This window comes from Thamnophis sirtalis, unplaced genomic scaffold (assembly GCF_051295495.1).
Source record: "Thamnophis sirtalis isolate CommonGarterSnake01/CBP01778 unplaced genomic scaffold, rThaSir2_p1.2 scaffold_9, whole genome shotgun sequence".
NCBI classification, from domain to species: Eukaryota; Metazoa; Chordata; class Lepidosauria; order Squamata; family Natricidae; genus Thamnophis; species Thamnophis sirtalis.
The window spans coordinates 74,856,007-74,878,033 of NW_028261389.1; the positions used below are offsets into that span (position 1 = coordinate 74,856,007).

At 40.8% G+C, this 22,027-nt stretch overlaps 2 protein-coding genes across 2 annotated transcripts in view; one reads left to right on the top strand and one right to left on the bottom strand.

The window, feature by feature from the left end:
* FBXL13 (F-box and leucine rich repeat protein 13) overlaps positions 1–7,260 on the bottom strand; it is a 75,444-nt gene extending 68,184 nt beyond the window's left edge. The window contains exon 1 of the mRNA XM_087722283.1: positions 7,186–7,260. Coding sequence (XP_087578409.1) covers positions 7,186–7,260 — 75 coding nt within the window. The remainder of the gene's footprint in view (positions 1–7,185) is intronic.
* Positions 7,261–7,658: 398 nt separating this feature from the next.
* ARMC10 (armadillo repeat containing 10) overlaps positions 7,659–22,027 on the top strand; it is an 18,882-nt gene continuing 4,513 nt past the window's right edge. The window contains exons 1-4 of the mRNA XM_087722285.1: positions 7,659–7,975; positions 10,757–10,908; positions 19,328–19,462; positions 20,420–20,596. Coding sequence (XP_087578411.1) covers positions 7,750–7,975; positions 10,757–10,908; positions 19,328–19,462; positions 20,420–20,596 — 690 coding nt within the window. The 5' untranslated portion in view covers positions 7,659–7,749. The remainder of the gene's footprint in view (positions 7,976–10,756; positions 10,909–19,327; positions 19,463–20,419; positions 20,597–22,027) is intronic.

Genomic DNA, 22,027 nt, shown 5'->3' on the forward strand with positions numbered 1-22,027 from the left:
TAAAAGAATGTTTATATTTCTATTAAAACAATTCAACATTTTATTTTGATTTTACCTCAGGATTTATTCCGCTTCATTGCTGAGTTTATATAACAACCTGGATTTTAATTCATCAAATTTTAAGCCATCAGAAATTTGCAAACATGTTAGATGCTACAACGAACTATATTGTTACAGTGTTACCTAAAACTATAAGAATCATGAAATTGTCCTTTTCTTAGAGTATTAGCCAAGTTTATAATTATAAATGCTAGGAAACGGTTCTGACCCCCTCCTCCATCCAGTAACGAAAGCCGAGGCAAGCTTAAATGGAATGTCCTTTAATAACAAGACCAGACTCTCGGTGGCTGAAAGCCAACTAAATAAACAGATAAGGACCTTGGCAGCAAGTCCGACAAACCTTGGTAGCAATTCAAACAAACCTTGGCAGCAATCCAGCCTTCCAAGTTAGTTTCTCTTTAGTCAAAGCGTTGACTTCTGCAAGAAGGGCGTGGCACAAGCAGTCTTTTTTATAGTCTGGAGAAGAGCCTAATGACCATCAGCTGAGCGTAATTACCTCCTGTAAAGGCGACGTTTACTTTTCACCTTATTTCTTAGAAATATTACAACACCTGAAAAGGCACCATCATTTCGACAAAACCCATCGGTTTAATTATATCACTTGACAGGCAAAAATGACATATTGTTCCCATGTCAAATTTCACTTGTAAGTACAGCCACAAAAAATTAATAATCCTAGCAAAATAGAACAGTAAAAACTCTACTCAATAAATGATAATTTTAGGTTCCCATTGATTTCAATAGGAATGAAGTACTCTCCCCGTGAAATGAAGAATTAGCAATAGCAATAGCAGTTAGACTTATATACCGCTTCATAGGGCTTTCAGCCTCTCTAAGCGGTTTACAGAGTCAGCATATTTCCCCCACAATCCGGGTCCTCATTTTACCCACCTCGGAAGGATGGAAGGCTGAGTCAACCTTGAGCTGGTGAGATTTGAACCGCCGAACTGCAGCTAGCAGTCAGCTGAAGTGGCCTGCAGTATTGCACTCTACCCACTGTGCCACCTCAGCTCAGAATTCAAAGGCGATCTTACAAGCGTACACATACTTCTTAAATATTAATTTACAGATAAGATGCTTTAAGAGTGTCAACTGTGCCCTCTACTGGACTGGATCATAAATTTTGCTTTTTGTAATTGCAATAGTACTTCTCCAAATAATCTACAACAGTTGTGTCAAACTCGATTTCATTGAGGGCCGCATCAGGGTTGTGTTTGACCTGGAGGGGGGTTCCTGGGGGGGTGCGGCGGGGTGGGCATGGCCAGCTCGATGTCACTTGTGTTGGGGCGCCTGTGGTGGCCCAAGCGTGTGACATTTTTCACACTTATGACTACGTCATGTGATTTACATTCAGGTGCTTGACAAATGACTCACATTTATGACGGTTGCAATGCCCCAGGGTCATGTGATCCTCTTTTGCGACCTTCGGGTCTCGAACCCAGGCTGTAAGCTCGGTGACTTTAACCACTGAACTATCATCCTGCCCCTGGGACCGGTTCCATGGAGAGAGGTTTTTCCACGGGGTGTGGTTTCACGTGGGGTCTGCATCCTGCAAATGTGGTTTCATTTGTTTGCACATCCTGATTTCTTCCCTTTTTTTATAAATTTTTATTTATTTATTTTCAATTTTAAAAAATATAAACATTCCATCTTTCCATAAGCAGTTTGTCATCTGGGTACAAATATTTCTGTGCAGCATTCTTCCATATGTTATAATACATTGAACATTTAAAACATTGTAAAGCTCTACATTTCCTTCTTAATATATCTTCTAATAAAAATACAATAGTAACATTAAACATAGTCATTCTCATAATACTAGTACTAACAATTGTCATTTTATTCTTATCTTCATCTCGATATATTTTCTATTCTTCTTTTTACCTTCTTCTATTTCCAAATTCCATTTTTATTCTCTAACCATTGATAAAACACTTCCCATATCATATAATGATCCGTTTGTTCTTTCTCCTTAATTGCCAATGTTAGTCTATTCACTTCTGCACATATTTTCCTAATCATCTTCTCGTCAGTAGGAATCCCTTCACTTTTCCAATATTGCAAATATTTCCAATATTGTGCAGCCTGGTTTCTGATCAGACATGGGGTTGGGGAATAAAAAGATGGCATATCAAACAAACGAATGAATTCCCTTGTTTTAATGTGTTATTTATTTAATTCCACTCTGTTTAGGAAAATAAATCTGCAATTGTCAATTACTGGCCAAATTTCCCACTACATTCATCACTATGAATCATAATCTTGAGCCAGCTAGCAAATTAATAACACCAGGCCATGTTTTATATCCTCTTCATTCCTTCGTTCATCACTACATTGCAGTGCATTTTTTATCCTTTGGATAAATGTCGCAGGACAAGTTATTCAAATTTCTTTGATAGTTTCACTGAATGTTTTTCAGATACCTTCGTCCAAAATAGAGGTAGTTTTCGGATCACGACCACAATTGCGGCCAGCACTTGTCGCAAAGTGAGACATTTGTTAAGGGAGCTTTGTCCTATTTTACAACCTTTCTTTGCCACAGTTGTTAAGTGAATCCCCGCAGTCGTTAAGTAAGTAACCTGGTTGTTAAGTGAATCTGGCTTCCCCTTTGACTTTGCTTGTCAGGTCGCAAAAGGGGAATCACATGAACCCTCCCCGCCTCCCGCCCGGGACGCTGCAAACATCATAAGTATGCAGTCAGCATTTTGAATTTAGATATTTTGTAGATAAAGCCTGTTGATTTATGCATTTTATTTTGGAAAAACCGAAGACAAATAGGAAAGACAAGTCTCTTCTTTTGAAAACGATATTGTCGGGTGTTGTTATTTTAGCACTGATTAATTGCTTTTCTTTAATTTATGGTGCAGAGTGCTGTTTTGGTTTATATATATTGGCATATCTAGGTAGGTTTAGATCCAAATAGGATGATTTAGTGATTTCACTAATGACATTCAGGTTTATAAAGTTCATTTCAAAGCCATCACTGTCAAATCTTGAGGAACACAGCGTACTATCTTTTTCTGCCTGCTATTTTTTTTTACTTGCCATCGGTTAAGGGTAAAATGCAGCTATGACTTTACCCCAGAAGTAAAATTAGGCACTTGTGAGTTAAACAAAGCTTCTTCATCATCCTCATCGAGTTGGAGGTCTTCTAGTCCTCAAGTGGTTGTCCAGCCTCTTCTTAAAAACTTCCAGTGATGGAGCACTCACAACTTCTGAAATTCCACTGGTTAATTGTTCTTATCATTGGGGTGTTTCTCCTTAGTTCTAGGTTGGTTCTCTCCTTGATTAGTTTCCAGCCTTGTTTCTTGTTTTGCCAGATAGATAGATAGATAGATAGATAGATAGATAGATAGATAGATAGATAGATAGATAGATAGATAGATAGATAGATAGATAGATAGATAGACAGACAGACAGACAGAGATATGAGAGCAAAAGAGAGAGAGAATAGGTAGATAAATAAGAAATAGGTAGGTAGGTAGGTAGACAGACAGACAGAGATATAAGAGCGAAAGAAAGAGAGAATAGGTAGATAAATAAGAAATAGATAGAAGATAGATAGATAGACAGACAGACAGACAGAGATATGAGAGCAAAAGAGAGAGAATAGGTAGATAAATAAGAAATAGATAGATAGAGATAGACAGATAGAAAAATAGATAGAAAAATAGACAGACAGACACAGACAGAGATATGAGAGTGAAAGAGAGAGAGAGAATAGGTAGATAGATACATAAGAGATAGAGATAGAAAAATAGATAAAGAGAGAGAATAAGTAGATTAGATAGATAGATAGATAAAGAGAGAGAGAATAGGTAGATAAGATAGATAGATAGATAAAGAGAGAGAGAATAGGTAGATAAGATAGATAGATAGATAGATAGATAGATAGATAGATAGATAGATAGATAGATAGATAGATAATAGATAGATAGGATATATATATATATATATATATATATATATATATATAGAGAGAGAGAGAGAGAGAGAGAGAGAGAGAGAGAGAGAGGGAGGGAGGGAGGGAGGGAGGGAGGGAGGGAGGGAGGGAGGGAGGGAGGGAGGGAGGGAGGGAGGGAGGGAGGGAGGGAGGGAGGGAGGGAGGGAGAGAGAGAGAGAGAGAGAGAGAGAGAGAGAGAGATCGCTCCCTCTGAGTGTGCCAGGAATTTTAGGTTTTGTCATTAGCATTTTAAAAGGTAGAAGGAGGAGTGCAGGCCTCCTCATCTTAACTTTTAAGAAAGCATGTTTTTCTTCTTAGTCTAGTCCATTTCTCTAGGTATGCAAGAACTGGTCTTTTCAGCAACTACACAATAGTTTATTCCGAAAGTCTTTGAATACTCTTGAATGTTTTTAAACAAACAAACGAACATACAAACCCATATGAAAAAGACCATAATATAACCCATAACTTTGCCACTGGTGGAATTTATTTAAAACGACGTTTCCTATATTTCAAGTCTCACACGCAACATAACATAGGGTCCTTTAAGTGTTTGACTCGATCCATTTGATACACTAAATGTATCGTGTGTTTCTAAACCGTACATAAAAGATTTTGACTTTATATAAACACTTTCCCACTTCATCTTCATTACCTGGGAAATTGCCATTTTCAGTGAGCAAAACATTAAAGCCCCTGATAAGAGGGGAATATTTGTAATATTTGTTGAAATAAAGGGTTCTCGATGCTCTCTGAGCTTGGTGGCTTCCTTACAGGTGTTTCATTACCCAAACTAGTTAAGGAATCAGGAAACGGAGAGCGAATCCCATTTCTTTGTAGCACTGATGATGTTACCTAGTTGGATCCCGAAACGTCAGTAAGGAAACAAGCCAGCTCAGAGAGCACAGTCGTCTTCTCCTTCCTCCTCCATTCCACGAATCCCCCTCCCTTCTATCACTGATGGTGTTACCTGAAACATCTGCAAGAAAACAAGCTCAGATAACACCAAGGACCCCCCCCCCACAGTCCTTTTCCTTCTCTATCTCCATCATTCCACAAACCCTACTCCCTTCTAACACTGATGGTGTTACCTAGTTTGGTAATGGAATGTCTGCAAGAAAACAAGCGAGCTCAGAGAATACCAAGGGCTCCACAGTCCTCCTCCTCCTCTTCCCTCCCTCCTTCCCTCCCCCTCCTCCTCTTCTCCATAACCCTACTCCCTTCTAACACTGATGATGTTACCTAGTTGGGTAATGAAATGTCTGCAAGAAAACAAGCAAGCTCAGAGAGCACCAGTCCTCCTCCTCTCCATAAACCCTGTTGTTATTGTCAGTGGCGAAGTTGTGTCCGACCCATCGCGACCCCATGGACGACGTTCCTCCAGGCCTTTCCTGTCCTCTACCTTCCTCTGGAGTCCACTGAAGCTCACGCCGACTGCTTCGGTGACTCCATCCAGCCGCTTCATTCTCCGTCGTCCCCTTCTTCTTTTGCCCTCCGTCGTTCCCAGCATTGATGCTCTTCTCCAGTGAGTCCATAAACCCTCCTCCCTTCTAACAACCATACAAACCAGATTCTCGCGAGCCATCTTAGCTGCGCCCAATGGAACTCCAAATGCCCAGTTAAGAATTGAGACAGGCATGCCTCAAATTCACGTAAGAGCCTGGAAGAGGATGATCATTCATTGGCTTAAAATGAATTTCTTTCCAGAGGGTCTGTCCCCACTTGTGTTGACTGACAATTTCCTTTCCCCCTGGAAACAAGCAATTGATCACAAGCTGGGCTCTTATGGGCTCTCACCATTATTCGTAATGCCCCTAGGCTTTGAGCAAGCAAAGCAAGTAGTAATTAATAGAACTAGGGACATGGAGTTCCAAGAAGAACTAAATAGGTTGCCTCTCCACAGAAGGGACAGAACCAAACAGGGTGTGTGGGAATCGGCAAGATATCTAAATGATCTGATCTCCCCAAAACAAAGAATAGCTTTCTTCAGAGCCAGATTTAACCTTCTTCCTTCCGTGACCCATCAAAACCGCGGTCCACAAAAGCGCGATCGACGAAAGCGCGCATTTGACGTCATCACAGCGCGACGGAAAAAATTAAAAATTGAAATAAAAATTAAATTAAAGCAAGCCGATTCACATAAAGGTAAGGGTTAGGTTTAGGGTTAGGGTTAGGGTTAGGTTAAGGGTTAGGGTTAGGGTTAGAGCGTTAGGGTTACGTTTAGCGTTAGGTTAAGGGTTAGCGTTAGGTTTAGGGTTAGGTTAAGGGTTAGGTTTAGGGTTAGATTTAGGGTTAGGTTTAGGGTTAGGGTTAGGTTAAGGGTTACGTTTAGGGTTAGATTTAGGGTTAGGTTTAGGGTTAGGTTTGGGGGGGTTAGGGTAAGGTTTTCGCTTTATTTTTACATTTTTCGATCACAGCGCGATGTTTTCGTCGCGCTGTGATGACGTCAAATGCGCGCTTTCGTCGTCCGCGATTTTGTCGTCCGCGGTTTTGTGGTGGAACCCTTCCTTCAGCACTCCTCCAGGGCAGGTATAAGAGAACACCTATAGCAGAACGCATTTGTATATGTGGTAAAGGAGAAGTGGAAGATAATTCACATGTTCTATTACACTGCGAGCTATACAGAGCTTGTAGGTCTGCACATATTCTCCCCCCTTATTAGAGAGATTGCCAGGGAGGGCAGACCATTTTTATCTAGGCTTCCTCCTCCGGGACACTAACCCGGTTACCACGTACACAGTGGCAAAGTTCTGTGCTGCTGCAATGTCCATAAGAAAAAAATTGGCTACAGAAGTATAGTTGTCATCTTGTACCAATTATCTGGCCATACCTCTAACAATCTTTGGACCATTATGTTATTATCCACTTTTAATGTCAATACTTTTTAATTATATTTTAATGTTAGGTTTTTTTTTAACATAGGGTAAAAACTAATGTGTATTGCTGGTCTTTGACCGTAATAAAGATTGTACTTACTTACTTACTTACTTACTTACTCCTTCCTTCTAACACTGATGCTGTTACCTAGTTTGGTCACGAAAGGTCAGCAAGGCATCAAGCCAGCTGAGAGAGAGAGAGAGAGCACCAAGGACCCTCTCTCAAATTCAGGGTTCAAGGTCTTACAGGACAAAGTGGGGGTGCCTAAGACTGCACTGAAGCCCCCCCACAACCGCCTTCTTTACCTCGTAGATATCCGGGATGTAATACTTCTGGAAGTAGTCCCTCAAAGCGGGGTCCCCATTCTGAAGAACGGGCATGGTCAGTCCAAGGGCTCCCTGTAACACTGCCCACCCACTGGCCGGAATAGCTGGGAAGGCAGGCGACCACCGCCCCCGCTCCCAACGGCCGCTCCGACTCTCCGCTGCGCCCCCGGAACACGCGTCTCTCTCCTGCGCACGTGTGAATGCGTGCAAACTATTCCACGCCTCCGGCTTGGAACCGGGGAGGTTCTTTAATTTAGGCAAAGTGGGGTGAACCCCTGATCTTTAGCCGGGGGTGGGTGGGTTTTTGTTTCATCCATGGGGAAGGGTCTCCAAAAAAAATCCCCTTCCTCCGCGATGGGCAAAACACTCGGGCAGCCCCAGCGCGGATCGTCACTCGGGATCCACCCAGGGGGATCCCCGGGATCCACCTCCTAGGAGGCGGAGACCGCCTGACCCGCGTTCAGCGGAAGGAGTCGCTTCCCCACGTGCTCTAAGCCTTCCCGTCCTTTTTCTTTCCGGAAAAGACGCGCGTCCTGCTTTGCCATGAAGGAAGCGGGCGGTTGGACGCTGCGGGGAGGGTTGGTGGGCTTGGTGGCGGCGGCGGGGGTCGCCTACGGTCTTTATCGGGCGGCTTCCCGGAGGAGCGGAGGAGCCTCCCCGGGGCCGAGGGGCTTGGAAGGAGAGCCGGGCCTCCACGGTGGGGGAGAAGCCTCGGGGTCTCCCGGGTTGCCCAGCCCCCTCCCGGCACCTTTGGGGGGCTTCCCGCAAGGTCAGATTTCCCCTTCCTTATTTTCTTCCACGTGTTTCTTCTCCCCCCCCTCAAAGAACACGTGTTTTACCTTTGTATTCCCCGGGGGGAGGGGGGGCTCAGCTGCACAGAGAGTCCTCGACTTATGACCATAATGGAGCCCAACTTTTCTGGGGCTAAGTTGGTTAACAGTTCTGTTGTTTGTTTGTTTACTTGTTTGTTTTCCCGTGTACAAGATTAACAGGGATAAGAATACACGTGAATAAGAACAGAGGAAATGGGGACAGTAGGACAGGGAGGGTAGGCACGCTGGTGTGATTTTTTTTAATTAAAGTTTTCTATTTTTCCATTTTCATAACATATAAATCACATGTATACTATTACATAACCAACCTCATATTGTATTATTAAATGTTTGCATCAATTCATCTTACCAACAACTCCCAAAAACCAATTATTGGCTCTTCTGCTCTCCATACACCCTATTTGTATTCTGTCCATCCCTTTCTTCTCCCTCTCTCCTCCCCCTCCCTACCTCCTTTCTTCCCTCTGTCGTCCTTCTCTTCTCTACTTCCCCTTCCTCTCTTCCGTCTCTCCTTCCCCTCCCTACCTCCTTTCTTCCCTCTGTCATCCTTCTCTTCTATACTTCTCCTTCCTCTCCTTCTCCCTCTCTCCTTCCTCTCCCTACCTCCTTTCTTCCCTCTGTCCTCCTTCTTTTCTCTACTTCCCCTTCCTCTCTTCCCTCTCTCCTTCCCCTCCCTACCTCCTTTCTTCCCTCTGTCGTCCTTCTCTTCTCTACTTCCCCTTCCTCTCTTCCCTCTCTCCTTCCCCTCTCTCCCTCCTTTCTTCCCTCTGTCATCCTTCTTTTCTCTACTTCCCCTTCCTCTCTCCTTCTCCCTCTCTCCTCCCCCTCTCTCCCTCCTTTCTTCCCTCTGTCATCCGTCTCTTCTATACTTCCCCTTCCTCTCTCCTTCTCCCTCTCTCCTCCCCCTCTCTCCCTCCTTTCTTCCTTCTGTCGTCCTTCTCCTTCCTCTCTCCTTCTCCCTCTCTCCTCCCCCTCTCTCCCTCCTTTCTTCCCTCTGTCATCCGTCTCTTCTATACTTCCCCTTCCTCTCTCCTTCTCCCTCTCTCCTCCCCCTCTCTCCCTCCTTTCTTCCCTCTGTCATCCTTCTTTTCTCTACTTCCCCTTCCTCTCTCCTTCTCCCTCTCTCCTCCCACTCCCTACCTCCTTTCTTCCTTCTGTTGTCCTTCTCCTTCCTCTCTCCTCCCTCTCTCCTCCTCTTCCCTACCTCCTTTCTTCCCTCTGTCATCCTTCTCTTCTATACTTCCCCTTCCTCTCTCCTTCTCCCTCTCTCCTTCCCCTCCCTACCTCCTTTCTTCCCTCTGTCGTCCTTCTATACTTCCCCTTCCTCTCTCCTTCTCCCTCTCTCCTTCCCCTCCTTCCTTTCTTCCCTCTGTCGTCCTTCTCTTTTCTACTTCCCCTTCCTCTCCCCTTCTCCTATCCCTCTCTTCTTCCCTTACCTCTCCCCTCTACTTCCCACTCTTCATCTCATTTACTTGGTGTATTTCAGCTTCTGAGCGAGCTCCCTTTTATGTTGAGGGTATTTATAATTCCTCTTCAATATACATATTTAATTTTTCTCCTCCCTTTTAGTAGAAAAAAAGTGGCATAACAGAAAAATATACACATATATAGTCATTGTGCTTTTAAATCCCCCCCCCATTCCCAACCTAATTTTGGTCGAGCTGTAGACCTGGTTACAATTATACAATTGTATATAATTGTATATAATTATACAGTTACAGCTATTCTCATCATTATCTTTATATAGTTGTTGTACATCCTTTCATGCCCCCAATTTGTCATTCTGTCTTTTTATCACAATAGTTTCCCATTGCACGCTGGTGTGCTCATGCACACTTTACATTAACAACTGCAGTGATTCGCTTAACAACTGCAGTAAACAACTGGACACAAGGGCAGTTTTTCCCGAATGCCATCGCTCTGCTAAACAACTAATTCTCACAACACTGTCAAACTATTTACTAAGACTGTATTGCTATTATTATTCTCATCCTTCCTATTACTGATCTCCTCCTATTTCTGACTATAACCATGTTGCTATATCTTTACAACTTACATTATTTTTATTGTTTCCTGGTATGATTTGATTGCTTATTAGTATCCTATGACTATCACTAAGTGTTGTATACTATGATACTTGATGAATGTATTTTATTTTTCTTTATGTACACTGAGAGCTTATGCACCAGAGACAAATTCCTTGTGTGTCCAATCACACATGGCCAATAATTTTTTTTTTCATTCTCTAAGATAATTCTCTAAGATAATCAATTATCTAATTATCTAATCCAATTCAAGCATGAATTAGATAACCGATATAAGTATAAACATGATTATGAACACATGAAATGAATAAGGATACAAGGGAATATTAGGACAGGGATGGTAGACATGTTGGTGCGCTTATGCACGCCCCTTAAAGACCTCTTAGGAATGGGGTGAGGTCATACATGTGGTTATTTGTATGAAAAATTAAAAAAAAACTTTTTAAAAAAAGCAATTGGGTGAGGTCACAGTAGACAGTCTTAAGGTTAAAGTTTTTGGGGGTTTAAGGAATTCTATTCTATTCTATGTCATAAAATGAGGCACAACTCACTTAATCCAGGTCTCACAGCCACAGCAATTGGGGGCTCAATGGACGTAAATGGAGGATTATTTGCATTTCTGGGGAAAAAACAAAACAATCATTAGGTGTGATGTTTATTTTCTAACATTAGGGGGCAGTGATGGTTCAAAATCCTCCCATGGCGTTCTTGAGGCCCATCACATTAAGAGTCTTCTCCATCTGCTGGAGTCTACAGAGGATTCTTTGGTTCAAGAACAGATCTTGGTTACCTTGAGCAACAGCGCGGCTTTCTCTGTAAATCAAGTAAGGGCTGTTCTTTGTTTCCATGCCACCATAGAAAAAGAAGCCAATGTTGTAATACAGGGATCTCCAAACAGGGCCACTTTAAGACTTTGTGGACTTCAACTCCCAGAATTCCTCAAGTCAGCCTTTGTGGACTTCATCTCCCAGAATTCATCAAGTCAGTCTTTGTGGACTTCATCTCCCAGAATTCCTCAAGTCAGCCTTTGTGGACTTCAACTCCCAGAATTCCTCAAGTCAGCCTTTGTGGACTTCAACTCCCAGAATTCCTCAAGTCAGCTTTTGTGGACTTCATCTCCCAGAATTCCTCAAGACAGCCTTTGTGGACTTCAACTCTCAGAATTCATCAAGTCAGCCTTTGTGGACTTCAACTCCCAGAATTCCTCAAGTCAGCTTTTGTGAACTTCAACTCCCAGAATTCCTCAAGTCAGCCTTTGTGGACTTCAACTCCCAGAATTCCTCAAGTCAGCCTCTGTGGACTTCAACTCCCAGAATTCATCAAGTCAGCCTTTGTGGACTTCAACTCCCAGAATTCCTCAAGTCAGCCTTTGTGGACTTCAACTCCCAGAATTCCTCAAGTCAGCCTTTGTGGACTTCCAACTCCCAGAATTCCTCAAGTCAGCCTTTGTGGACTTCCAACTCCCAGAATTCATCAAGTCAGTCTTTGTGGACTTCATCTCCCAGAATTCCTCAAGACAGCCTTTGTGGACTTCAACTCCCAGAATTCCTCAGCCAGGCTGGCTGGGGAATTCTGGGGCTTGAAGTCCACAAAGTCTTAAAGTTGCAAAGTTTGGGAGACCCCTGTTATAACAGAACAAAAAATAATAGATATAATTGTTTTTTTTAAAAAAATGTTCCTCTTTAATCAATTCCTAAAAATGAATGGGATTTAAGACCATATCCAATCATTTTAATAATTTTATTTTTTTTTAAAAAGGAGAAGCAATGCAAACGTCACAGTAGACTGAAAACACTCAGTTAAAAACTGGAGTCGTGGTTTTTGAAAAGAATAGTAGTTTTTTGATACGGTGGTACCTTAAGTGCTCAACTGCTTTGAAACTCATTGAATTTGGTACTCAGTGCATTTTGATGTGAAAATGTCCCGATACTCATCGTTTGTTTGGTACTTAACGCACAAGCTGGAATTTGTCAAAGTCCCCTGCCTTGTGACTCACTATGTTATACTTATGGGAAAAATTAGTTTGGTACTCCTTATACCTTCCGCAACAAATTACCGTAATGATATCAAGGTTCAAATTAATGACGTACAGCAAGTTGTTTGTGTACAATATTTCTTCTGTTTCACCTGCTAAGGAGATGCTAGCCACATGTTCCACCACAATGCAGGTGTATAAATCGGTTAATTATTCTGATTCTTTTTCATTTTGACTCACGTGTTTGTGGATATTCAAGCGGGAAATGGATGTTATTGGCTTAAGGCTCTCTTGGTTTTTTAAGCCTTCCCCAGTTGCAAAAGATGCTAAAAAAATTATTTGGTGACATCCTACTATCAGCAGCTATGACTCTTCAGTCCCAAAGTCAAAACACATTGATCTTTCTGTTGTAGAAGGAATGAATTTATATGTGACAGCATTACTAGGAATCAAGAAATAAGAGCCTATCGCAGCAGTGAGGGAAAAATACTGTAAATAATTTTCAGCATTAACAGAAAGCAATTTCACGATTGATAGTACAACTCACAGTCCGGTAGCCCGAATCCTCCCTTGTTTTTAGTGTCTGGAACATTTTTTATTTTATTTTATTTTTTTTAATGTATATTTTATTATGTTTTCATTCTATACAATCACATATTCACTGTGCTTGATCAGGGCATATAACATTGAATAATAAACACGACCTTCGCTTATATAGAAAATGCCCTCTACAATACAAACCCAGTATACCACCTTGGCCTGCCATACACCCTCTTTCAACCCCCTCCAACTTTCATTCTTCCTTCTCACACACCCCTCTACGCCTACTTCCCCTCCCCTTCTTTCTAACCCTATCACTCCCTCTCCATTCCCTCCCTCCCTTCTCCTCCTCCTCTCTCTCACCCTCTCCACCCTCCTTCTTCTTTCACTCAACTCTTTCCTTCGGTATCTATTACCTTCCAGTATATTCGGTTTGTACTATTTTCGCACTAACATTGAAAAGCCACAGTATACAAATACAATCATGGAATTTAACACATATTGTATTTCCCCCCTCCCCCCTCCCCCTAAATCCCCACCTCCCTTCCCTCCCCCCGACTTCCCAAAGACCATACTTGGTATAATTTTTGAACAATCACAGTCTGAAATATCTCTACATTGAGCTCAGCTTCTTACTGTTACCCAAATTTTAAACAATTTAAATTATTACTGATACTAAGCATAAGCTATCTGGAGTTTTTTAGTCCCATATTTACTTTTTATGTAATCAATCCACTTTTTCCAGTCTCTTTTGTATCTCTCGTTTGAATGTTCTTTGAGATATGCTGAGATTTTGGCCATTTCGGCTAAGTTCATAACTTTCAAAGTCCATTCTTGAATTGTGGGTAAATCTTTCTTCTTCCAATACTGCGCCACCAAGAGTCTTGCTGCCGTTATTAAATACAGGATCAAATTAGTCTCTGCTACTGTAAAATCAATGCATATACCCAGTAAAAACAGCTGGGGGGTAAATTTTATCCTTCTTTTAAAGATGTTTTGCAGGATCCACCATATTTTTATCCAAAATGCCTTAACATTACGACATGTCCACCATATATGAAAATATGTAGCATCACAAGAACCACATCTCCAACATTTAGGTTGAACATTTGGATACATAGAGGCAAGCTTTTTAGGATCTAGGTGCCATCTATAAAACATCTTATAAAAATTTTCTCTCAAGTTTTGTGCTTGTGTAAATTTCACATTTCTTACCCAGATTCTTTCCCATGTTTCAAGCATTATTGGTTCCTCGACATTCTGAGCCCATTTTATCATACAATCCTTAATCAGTTCCGTTTCAGAATCCATCTGTACTAATACATTATATATCCTCTTTATATGCATTGAGCTTTGATCTCTTATTTGTTTAAACAAATTATCCTCAACTTTTACAAAGCCAGTTTTTTGATCTGTTTTCCACCTAGCTTGTAGTTGACCATACTGAAACCACGTTTGAACTACCTTCTCTTCTTTAAGTACCTCTAAAGATTTTAGTTCCATCACCCCTCTTTCTGAGATAAGAAGTTGTCTATAGGTGGTTCTATCGTGTTTTTGTTCTACATTCATGTTTTCAATTGCATGTCTAGGAATTGCCCACATGGGCACTTTATCATTTAGTTTATGTTGATATTTCTTCCAAACCCGCAATAAAGCATTTCTTAAGATGTGATTTTTAAATTTCTTATCCGTTTTTTTGTTAAATAACAGGTAAGCATGCCAACCATATAACAAATCATATCCCTCGATATTCAAAATTCTGTCATTAGTTAGATGAATCCAATCACTAATTGCAGATAATGCCACTGCGTCATAGTATAATTTTAAGTTAGGTAATTTCAATCCTCCTCTTTCACGTGCATCTTGCATTATTTTCATCTTTACCCTCGGCTTCTTTCCTGCCCACACAAATTTGTTGATACCCTTCTGCCATTGTAAAAGATTCGCATCTCTTTTAAGTATTGGTAACATTTGAAAAAGAAATAAAAATTTTGGTAAAATGTTCATTTTTACTGCCGCTATTCTACCCAGCAAGGACAAATGCAGTTTTTCCCACCTTTTCAACTCCAACTGTGTACTATGCCAAAGTGATTCATAATTATACTTGTATAATTTCCCATTTGAGATTGAGATATTAACTCCAAGATATTTAACTTTTTTAACTACCTCACATCTTAGCGTCGCCCCCAGTTCTTCCTTCTGTTTGATAGTCATATTTATAGCTATTGTTTTGGTTTTTCCTAGATTTATTTTAAATCCCGAGACTTGACCATATTGATTGATCGTATTCAATAATACCCTACTAGATTCCTGCGGTTGTTCCAATATTATAACCAGATCATCCGCAAATGCACGAACTCTATATTCTTGCTGTCTAATTTTGATCCCTTTTAGACCGCCCAGGCCCCGTATCTTATTCAACAGTATTTCCAAAGTTATAATAAACAATAATGGGGACAGAGGACAGCCCTGTCTTGTACCTTTTTCAATTTGAAAGGAGTCTGTCAGACTTCCATTGACAATGATCTGGGCTGTTTGCTGCTGATATATTGCACCAATTGACCGTAAAAAGCCATCTCCTATCTGCATTTTTTGCAATGTCTTCAGCAGGAATTGCCAATTAACTCGATCAAAGGCTTTCTCCGCATCCAAAAATATGAATGCGGCCGGGATTTGATTGTTCTTTCCCAGGTATTCTAAAGCGTTGATAATTAATCTAACGTTATCCTTCATCTGTCTGCCCTGTATAAAACCAGTTTGATCGGTATGTATCAGTTGCTGAGTTACCCCCATTAGCCTATTTGCTAATATTTTAGTAAAAATTTTATAATCTACATTAAGTAATGAAATAGGTCTGTAATTTTTTGGTTGGGTAAGGTCTTGATCTTCTTTGGGTATCAACGATATGAACGCAGTCTTCCACGAGGGAGGCACTTTCCCTCCCGATTGAATTTTATTGAATAGTTCTCTGAGGGGTTCTACCATTTCTAACTGTAGATATTTATAATAAACAGCTGTTAAACCATCTGTGCCTGGTGCTTTCCCTAACTTTAATTGTTTAATTGCCTGCAAAATTTCCCCAGAGGTTATAGGTTGGTTCAGCTTATGCCTATGTTCTTCTCTGACTAGGGGGATTTTCTCTTTATCTAGGTATTTGTCTATATCTCCGTCCTTAATTTTATCCCCTTTATACAACTCTGTAAAAAATTCCCGAAATACCTTTTGAATCTCTTCCTGTTGAAACACTTCCTTCCCTCTGTGACACAATTTGGATACATTTCGAGCTTTCCTTTTTTTTCTAATCTGATAAGCCAACCACCTACCGGGTTTATTTGCATTGCAGAAAGTATTATGTTTAGCATATAATAAACTAGTAGCTACCTGGTCAGAGATCAGCATATCAAACTGAGATTTTAATATAGCAATTGTTTCCCTAATCTTTGTATCTCCTGGATTCAATGTTAATTCTGACTCTTTCCCTTTAATTTCCTCTTCCAATTCTTTTCGTTTTTGCCCTTGTTTGTATCTATGTATTTTATTTATATTCATTAATACTCCTCTCATATACGCTTTGCTTGCATCCCATACATATTCCAAAGATGTACCCTTGTTCATATTGAAGACAAAATATTCCGATAGCAATTTTTTACAATCATTAACATACTTTTCATATCTAAATAAGTTTTCATTCAACCTCCAGGACCTTCTTGCCTGGGCTACCCTTCCCAATTCCATCCAGACTGGATTATGGTCTGAAAGAACTCTCGCCATAATCTTTGTCTTCTTCACCCTACAAAGTAAATCATTTGTAATTAGTATAAAATCAATCCTTGAAAGAGATTGATGTCTATTGGAAAAAAAAGTAAAGTCATATTCTTCTGCATGCCTCTCGCGCCAAGCGTCTCGCAATTCAAAGTCGTCCAGCATGTCAAAAAAGGGTTTGGGTAACTTAGCTCGAAATTTGGTGTTCGGGCGAGCTGTCTTCTTATCTCTTTTGGTGTCGATCACGCCATTTCAGTCACCCATTAATATACAAGACTCAAAATCCCACTGTACTAATTTAGCATGGAGATTTCTATAAAATCCATCTTGTTGTTGATTAGGAGCATAAATTCCCAAAAGTAACGTCTTTTTCCCTTCTAAGATTAAATCTAATGCAATATATCTTCCAAAGGGATCTGCTTCAATTAGCTCAGCTTTAATGTCTTTTCTTAAATATATTACTATGCCATTTTTCTTTTCCATGGCTGAGGTCGCAAAATGTTGACCCAGTTTGGGGTTAAACAAATATTTTTGATCGGTTGATTTGATATGAGTTTCTTGCAAGCAAATTATGTCATTCTTAAACTGTTTAAGATAATGAAATATTTTCTTTCTTTTCTGTGGAGAGTTCAATCCGTTAACATTCCATGTCAAAATCTTAGTTGTCATTTTTGGTTGCCTGAAGCTTTTTTAGAGCCTCCCGCAAGGCCTGTCTCACCTTTGGTTTGGCTCCTCCCACAGCTTCTGAGCTTGTTGCAGTAGCTCCTTGGTCAGTGGCCAATGATTGTTGAGATTGTTGCATAGTAGCTTGTTTATCCGTTTGTCTGGTGGTCTTGCGGTTGGATCTTTTTTCCTTGACTCCTTGCCCTTCCGGAAGAGGGAGATGATACGTTTTATCTAATGGTTGTGTGGTTTGCTGTTTATCTTGTTCGTCTCGTGGTTTTTCACCATATCCCGAAGGTTCAGGGTATCCCATCTTCAGAATCTTATGATAGAAATCACGAGCTTTCCATACAGAGCTGAGACGATATCTTTGTTTGTCCATTGTAACTATAATACCGAATGGGGCATCCCATCTGTACTGTATCTGGCGCCTTCTGAGCTCTTCCACCAGAAAAGCATAATCTCTTCTGGCTCTTAGCATCTGAGGCGGTATTTCTTTCAGAACAATCAGGTCCTGTCCACCAATTTGAAGCTTAGTATTGTAGGACTCTTGTAGTATCATATTTCTAGATTCTCTTGTAACAAAGTATATTACCACGTCTCGGGGAAGTTGCCTTTGTTTTGCCGCCCATGAGTTAACACGAAAAATCCTGTCAATCTGCCAATCAAAATTGGATCCCGGTTTTCCCACCAGACGGTCAAAAGCTTCAGAAAACATTTGCTTTAAGTTCTCCTGCTTTTCTTCACGCAGCCCCCTCACTCTTAATGCAAGCTCCATCTGCTTATACTGTATCATAATAATTTGTTTTTCAGCATTATCAATTTTTTGTTCCACCACTTCAGTTTTGGATATCAGGTTAGTTTTAGCTTCATTGAGAGTTTCTAAATTATCTTCCATTCCAGAAATATATTCTGTTATCACATTTACAATTCCCATCATATTATCATTCATTTTAGTGACCCTGGTATCAAATTTGTCATATAGAACTTCCATCTCATTCCTTATTTCATCTTTGAAATCTTTAATCATTTCTAGATTCTGTTCTCTGAATTCTTTAAACATTTCTAAGTTCTGTTCTCTGGATTCTTTGAACATTTCCAGAAAAAATTCTTTTGTTAGTACATCTCCACTAGGGGGCATAGATGATGGGGGCTGCAACTTTGTGCCAGGTATGGGAGGCGTTTTCGGAGGTAATTTAACAGAGGTTGATTTGGATGCCATTATATTTTGGTTTTAATTATTTATTCTAAATTACTAATCCACTGTGCTATGTGGAGAAAAAGAAATTCCTCCCCCCCTTTTTTCCCTTCTTTTTTTTTTTCCTTTTTTTTTTTTTTCCAAGGGGTTTTACGGAGGATTTCAAAAGAGAAAGTCCGTTTAGAATGTTTGGAATGTGTCTGAATCAACAAAGAGTCTTGAAAGCTTTAAGGGAGTAGCTCTAATTAAATTATAAGAGATTATTTCTTTACTTCTGTAGCAGGAAGCCGGAGATAACAGATGCAGAAGCTGTAAACGCCATTTTGAAGACAATTAAGCAAAAGAGGTTTTTATAACATTGAAGCTGGTATTTCAGATAGAGAAAGGTTTAAAAGTTCACAAGTTGGTCTTTGCTCGTATTGTTTTTTAATAGTCTCTTTTCTAAAGATTGTCCTGAGGGGGAGGGGATCCTGTCTCGTGCTGTGAATAACAGCTGCGAAGTTCAGGTCGGAGTTGAATGACTCAGCTTTGGGTTGACCCTCCCCCTCCGTCCACAGCTCACAAAGAAACAAACTGTGAACTTCAAAGAAGATTCTTACCAGCTGAGATTCCTCACTGCTTTTTTCTTGTCTGAAAAAAGAGTTATCTTCCTGATATTGAGTAGATAACGATCCTGAATTCTGGGGGCAGCTCTGTTAAGCTGCCGACCGGCGACAGGCCACTCCCCGGAAGGTCAGTCTGGAACATTTTTAATTTGATTCTTGGTTTTTGCCTTGCCAGCTAAATTCTGATTTCAATCTATTTAAATCTTCAAAAACGCTTTCCCCTAATTTTATCGGAATGACTTGAAAATAGGGTATCCATTTTAGTTTGTGACTATCTTTTTCCAGGTGACCGTATGATCATGGCCGTGTGTTTTACCTCCTTTGCATTATTCATTTTTAAACTTTTATTTTCCAATAAATCAGCTATTAAGAACAATTGTTTTTTTTTTATAGATGATAGTTAATTTGGGCGAATTCCCCTCCATGAAATGAGTTTTTTTGGACTTAAGATGGAATTAAGATGATTATATATGATATTTTCCTATTTGTTTAATTTGTAGGATATCATTCGAAATTTAGGTGGCCTCTCTCTGATTGGACAAATGCTTTCCGTTCCCGTCATCGATGTTAAACAGAAAGCACTTAATGCCCTCAATAACTTGAGTATGAACACTAAAAATCAGGAGGAACTGAAGGTGAGTTTAAAATAACACTGTATAATGAAAATGGATATGAACAAAGTTTCTGAAGAACTTAATGCAGCGGGACTGCTGGTTTTATTCATAGGTATGATATTGATCAGTTGAATATTATATAGCATAGTCATTTTAAAAAAAAATAAATTATTTAAATTACTTAATTATTTAAAAATAAAGTGCCTTTCAGGTTACAGCAGGAGTGGTTTTCACTTACTTTCCCTACCGGTTCTCAAATGTGTGTGCGCGCATGTGCTCTATTCGCTCGCACACGCCCCATCCGTGCATGCACCTGGCCTTCCGTCCCTAAACGGGACAAAATAGAACAAGGTCGGGTGGGTCAGCCCACCTGCGATTTCCACTATCGGTTCACTACTCCCGTGATGGCGATCCATCATGTGGGCATGCAAGCCGTTGCCCAGCTCAGCTACACCGCGCATGTGCGCGCACCTCCCACCGGCTAACTGATTTTCAGGTCTCTGTAGTGCATGCGGGAGAAGTGCGTCCATGTGCTAGGCCCAAAATGGGCTGGGGGGAGTGGCTTCTCCCCCGTGCCCCATTTTTGGGCCCAGGAGGCTTCAGGGAGGCCCTTTAGGGCCAAAACGGGACACAAAAGGGGGGGGTCATGTGCACATGCGCGGGGGGCGTGTCACACACGCATTGCATTATGAGTGCAGATGCACGCAAGCTTTCGGCACGTGAGGACAAAAAGGTTAGCCATCACTGGACTACTCCTTTGAGTTGTTCTTTGCTCTGGCTGGCGTCGGCTTTGAGGTTGTCCGTCCGCCATGTTCTTTGGCGGCCTGGTTTCCACTTGCCGCGAAGTCTTCCCAACACAGTTGTTCTTTCCCATGAACTGCTCCCAAATTGACAGTACCCAAAGTAAATGAGATCTCTGTGGCTTTGTAGTAACGTATTGGCAAAAGTGTTTTTGTGTTTATGTTTTATCCCTCTTAGAACTACATTACCAAAGTGTGCGAGGAAGTTGACGCCTCTCCTGTAAACTCCGAATTGCAGTTAGCCGGCCTTCGGTTTTTAACCAACATATCCGTGACAAATGACTATCATTCCATGATGACTAGCTTCGTACCCAATTTTCTGCACTTGCTGTTTGACGGAAATGAAAGGACTCAGGTACAATAGTCCCCTGTTTTATCATTAAATAGAAGAAGGAAACATTCAGTATTTAGCCTTTTAGGTTAATAATCTAATAACTACCGTATTTTTCAGAGTATAAGACGCACCTTTTTCCCTCAAAAAAGAGGGTGAAAATCTGGGTGCGTCTTATACACTGAATGCAGCATTTTTTTGCCTCCTGAAACCCCGCCCCCTTCACCAAAATGGCCATGTAGAGCCTTTAGGAGGCTTTCAGAGGGCTCCTGGGGGCTGGGGAGGGCAGTATTGAGTGAAAAACAGGCCGTTTTTTTGCTTGTTTTTGCGCCCTACCACCACAGGAACACACTATAAGCCTCCTAAAGGCTATCCATGCCCTTTTTTGACAAAACGAAGAGCCCGTTTTCACAAAATGGGCCATTTTTTGCTCATTTTTACCCCCCCCCCCCCAGTACTCTACAAGCCTCTTAAAGGCTATTCATTCCCTTTTTAAAAAAACAGGCCTGTTTTCGCAAAAAATGGGTCATTTTTGGGAGGTTTGCAGAGTGCAAAAACTTTTTTTTTAATTTGCCTCTTCGAAACCTTGCTGCGTCTTATACTCCAGTGCGTCTTATACTCCGAAAAATACGGTAACTAAATTATCTTGACCTAATTAATTGCTCTGAAGCTAAATATAGGTAGTTGCTTTACTTACGGTCCCAACTGAGCCCCAAATTTCTGTTGCTAAGCGAGACGTTTTAGTGAGTTTGCAATTCTTAAAATTAGTAACCTCGTTGTTAAGTGAATCTGGTTTCCCCATTGACTTTGCTTGTCAGAAGGTCGCGAAAGGGGACCACCAGGACACTGGGACAGTGCAATCAACATTTGATCACATGACTATGGGGATGCTGTAGTCATAAATGTGAAAAATGGCCATAGGTCACTTTTTTCAGTAACTTTGAACGGACACTAAGCGAATTATTTGTAAGACAAGGACTACCTCTTTTGCCCGTTTTTTTTTTCCAAAATAAGTGTCAAAAATGAGAGTGGAGTTTTAACTATTTGACTTTTCCAAACGTAAATAAAATCTTCGTCAAATATAAACTGGCAAATATAAATGTAAAGATGAATATAGGTCGTCCTTGATTTACGACCTACAATTGTACGGCCTAATTTTTTTTTTCTGGCTGAGCAGGACAGTTGTTAAGCAAGTTTTGTTCCATTTTACAACCTTTCTTGCTGCAGTTGTTAAGTGAGTCGCTGCAATTGTTAAGTTGCACTGCAGAAATCATAAATACGAATCAGATGCACTGCAAGGTGGTGCAGTGGTTAGGGTGCAGTACTGCAGGCCACTTCAGCTGACTGTTATCTGCAGTTCAGCGGTTCAAATCTCACCGGCTCAGGGTTGACTCAGCCTTCCATCCTTCCGAGGTGGGTAAAATGAGGACCCGGATTGTTGTTGGGGGAAATATG